Source organism: Cercospora beticola, chromosome 9, assembly GCF_033473495.1.
Source record: "Cercospora beticola chromosome 9, complete sequence".
NCBI classification, from domain to species: Eukaryota; Fungi; Ascomycota; class Dothideomycetes; order Mycosphaerellales; family Mycosphaerellaceae; genus Cercospora; species Cercospora beticola.
Genome location: NC_088943.1, coordinates 1,986,698 through 1,989,829, shown reverse-complemented (window position 1 = coordinate 1,989,829; position 3,132 = coordinate 1,986,698). Strand labels below are relative to the sequence as shown.

Sequence of the window (3,132 nt, the reverse complement as noted above, 5' to 3'; positions counted from 1 at the left end):
TTTAGTATACCTTTCTTTTAAAGTAGAGTATACCTTACTAGGCTTTTCTCTACTTTACTTACTCTTTAGAGACTTCTAGCTTATAACTAGGATCTTCTAAAGCTTTAAAGTAGTATAGATAGGATATGCCTCTAGTTTCTCTTATACTCTTTTCCTACTTCTCTATTTAGTTAATACTATAAGTCCTATAAGAGGTAATATATATTACTTTAAGGATAAGAAGGCTAACTCTTTCTACTTAGAGCCTCTCTATAAACCTAGGCTTATAACTTGTTAATTTATATCGTCGTAGGCATTCGTCGGATAGGTATAATATAGTAGAAGTAGAGATAATAAGTAGGAACTAACCGAGTTAATTATATTAGTTAGTTATAGGTTATATTTTACTCCTAAGATAGGCATTAGCTAGGTTATATAACCTAGTATTATATAAGCTATATTACCTAACCCTAATCTCTAAAGTGTCTCTTAGAATATCTAACTAGACTATACTTTCTAACAAAAAATAGTAAAACTATAGATTATATAGTCTTTTTAGTAATAAATAAACTAATAGATCGTTAAATCTAGTAGATATACTATATTAGTATATATAGTAATACTAATTAAGATATATTTTTAGTAGGCTATTAATATAAAGAAGTAATAAAACTAATTCTAATTTTTATAAATTTATTATTTCTACGTTTAATAGCTTAGAGTATAATTTACTTATTACTTATTTACTTTCTTTTAGACTACTTAGTACTTTAGAGAAACTAATAATAGTATAATAAATATAACTAATAGAAAAATATAGAAAAGTTTCTAATAATAATAAATTTTATAAAAATATTATAAATATATACTTAGCTCTTTACTATATTATTATATTAGTTTATAGAGATAAAATATAGTAAGTCTAGTTTTATATACGCTTATAAAATATAAATATTTAACTATAAATAGTAGCCTACTAATAATTTTAAGTATTTCTTATTTTCTAATATACTAGTTATATAACTTAGTACTATCTTATAAAATAAGTCTAAATAGGTGTTTTAGTCTTCTAATAATCTATATATAGGAGTATTTACTCTGTAGCTAGTCTAGTACTTAGAGAGCTTAAGTTTTAAAAATAAATAATAGTTATACTTTAGAAATACTATTTATAGAGAATATAAGTTATATTACGGTATATATACTATATAAGTAGAGCAAATAGTCTATAAACCCTCTATATAAGCTATTAAAGTATTAAATATAGCTTGTTTAAGTATACTATTATCTAATTCTTAGAAATTAGCTTAAAAACTTTATTACTAGATATTAATCTATATAGTCGTGTATTTATATATATTAAGACCTAAAGTACGTAGATATAGTATAGAGAGGCTATATATCAAATTTCAGGTTTATAGCTCTTATAGTCGGCGAGATATTATGCCCTCGATTCCGGCTAAAACTGTAGGTTCACGCGGGTCTGTGGGTCACGTGGGGCGCACTTCTACCGCAACCCAATTGTGGAGGCGCTCTAGTCGTACCATAGGTTCTGAGCTGAGCTACCTGCATCTCCGGTGCGGGACCAGTCAGATATGGAAGTTACTGGAGTGGGACACTCGAATTGCAGGTGACCAGTCGCGAATTTCTATACCATTCGATGAGGGCTGCGTGGTGCATGTGTCGAAAGGATCCAGATAGGGAAGTTACTGAAGCAGGACACCTGGCTTACAGGTGACCAGTCCCAAGTCCTGTATCCTTTGTTGAGTGCTTCGCGATATATGCACGCTCGTAGAGCTGGATACATAAACCTGCGTTGCCGGCTTCCGTTGCTCGGCTCGAACAATCTCTAAGAGCTCCGCCAATGTCGTTGCGACTACTTCCGACCCCAAGCACGCTTAGCTACAAGCGGTGTCAGACATCTTACTATGGCCCCGCTACGCAACCGGGCACCGAAAGTGAGAGCACTTCCTACTCACAGTTACCTCGAGCGAGTGAATCTCGGCTACATGAGGGTTCCAATCAGCGGCCACGGCTTCCTAGTCTCAACGACCTCTTCGCATCCAAGCTTCTTATCAATCCCGACAAAGTAGAGACGCTGTCTTCTGTAGGTGGCCTGCACGTTCCGGTCGCCAGTCAACCGACTTGTAAGGTTACCGTCTACGGCTTGCGTCGAGGTTCCTACCACATATACAAGGACGGCTACCCGTTGCCCGCGCACATCTTTCTGGATGCTTTGAACCTCTCTCAAAGAAAATATCCCCGCAAGAGGCTACTTGTGGCGTGTGTCGCCTGTCGGAAGAAGAAGATCAAGTGCGAGCCAGGTCCAAATGCCTGTCTGCAGTGCAAAAAGGGCCGGAGGGAGTGCAAAATGTGAGTGTCGCAAAATTCGATCATGTTTCCTGTGTTGCTGATATTATATCAACGTAGAGAACCCACGAAGCGTCGAACTAATAAGACACTCGACTCCACGTCCCGGGCTGCGGAAAACCCGGTGGAATGTCCTTCTTCTTACGACTCTCTATTTCCCGTCTCTGATGAGCAAGGGAGCAACTTCCGCGATGGACTTCGAGCACATGGCTCTAGTTGCGAGATCGCAACCGACACGACACGATCCAGTTTGCGACTGCTGCTAGATTCTACCTCATGCTCCGACGTGAGGCCGGAAATCTACGAGCCATGGCTCCCGAAAATGGCTTCAATTGCTGCAAACCCATAGCTTGTTCGCAGGATCGACTCAGCACACGGTGGTACCATTCCAGCTAGGAACACTCACCTGCTGCTTCCCAGTGTGCCATGCCGGTGAATTCATCTCCCCTCCGCCAAGTATGCATGTTGCTTCAACCGCTTTAAGGAAGCATGAAAGAGTGCAATGTATGAAGATGCACTCTTTGCAAATCGCCAGTGCAGTCCAGAGTTCGTCAGATTGGGACTCTGTATCACTTTGAAGATACAGGCGAATGCGATCGATGTTATCGGGTGGTACAAAGCCCAGAGAAGTTTCCGAAAGTCACCAATCTCAAAGTCGCACGTCGGCAAGATCGGCAAAGGCTGCTGGAAGGGCTGCAGTGCAATTCGTACAGCCATTTCAGAGCGCGTGTCGGAAGGCCCGGAAGTAAAGAAGCAAGACTGGAGACTGTGATACCCAGATGT

The 3,132-nt window shown here is 39.1% G+C and overlaps 1 protein-coding gene across 1 annotated transcript; it reads left to right on the top strand.

Annotated features, from left to right (window-relative positions):
* Nucleotides 1-1,843: 1,843 nt before the first annotated feature.
* RHO25_012984 (uncharacterized protein) lies at nucleotides 1,844-2,698 on the top strand (the record flags this gene model as incomplete). Its single annotated transcript, XM_023604261.2, has 2 exons — nucleotides 1,844-2,352; nucleotides 2,410-2,698. The coding sequence occupies 2 exons, from the start codon at nucleotides 1,844-1,846 to the stop codon at nucleotides 2,696-2,698; spliced, it is 798 nt and encodes a 265-aa protein (XP_023450184.1).
* Nucleotides 2,699-3,132: the final 434 nt, after the last annotated feature.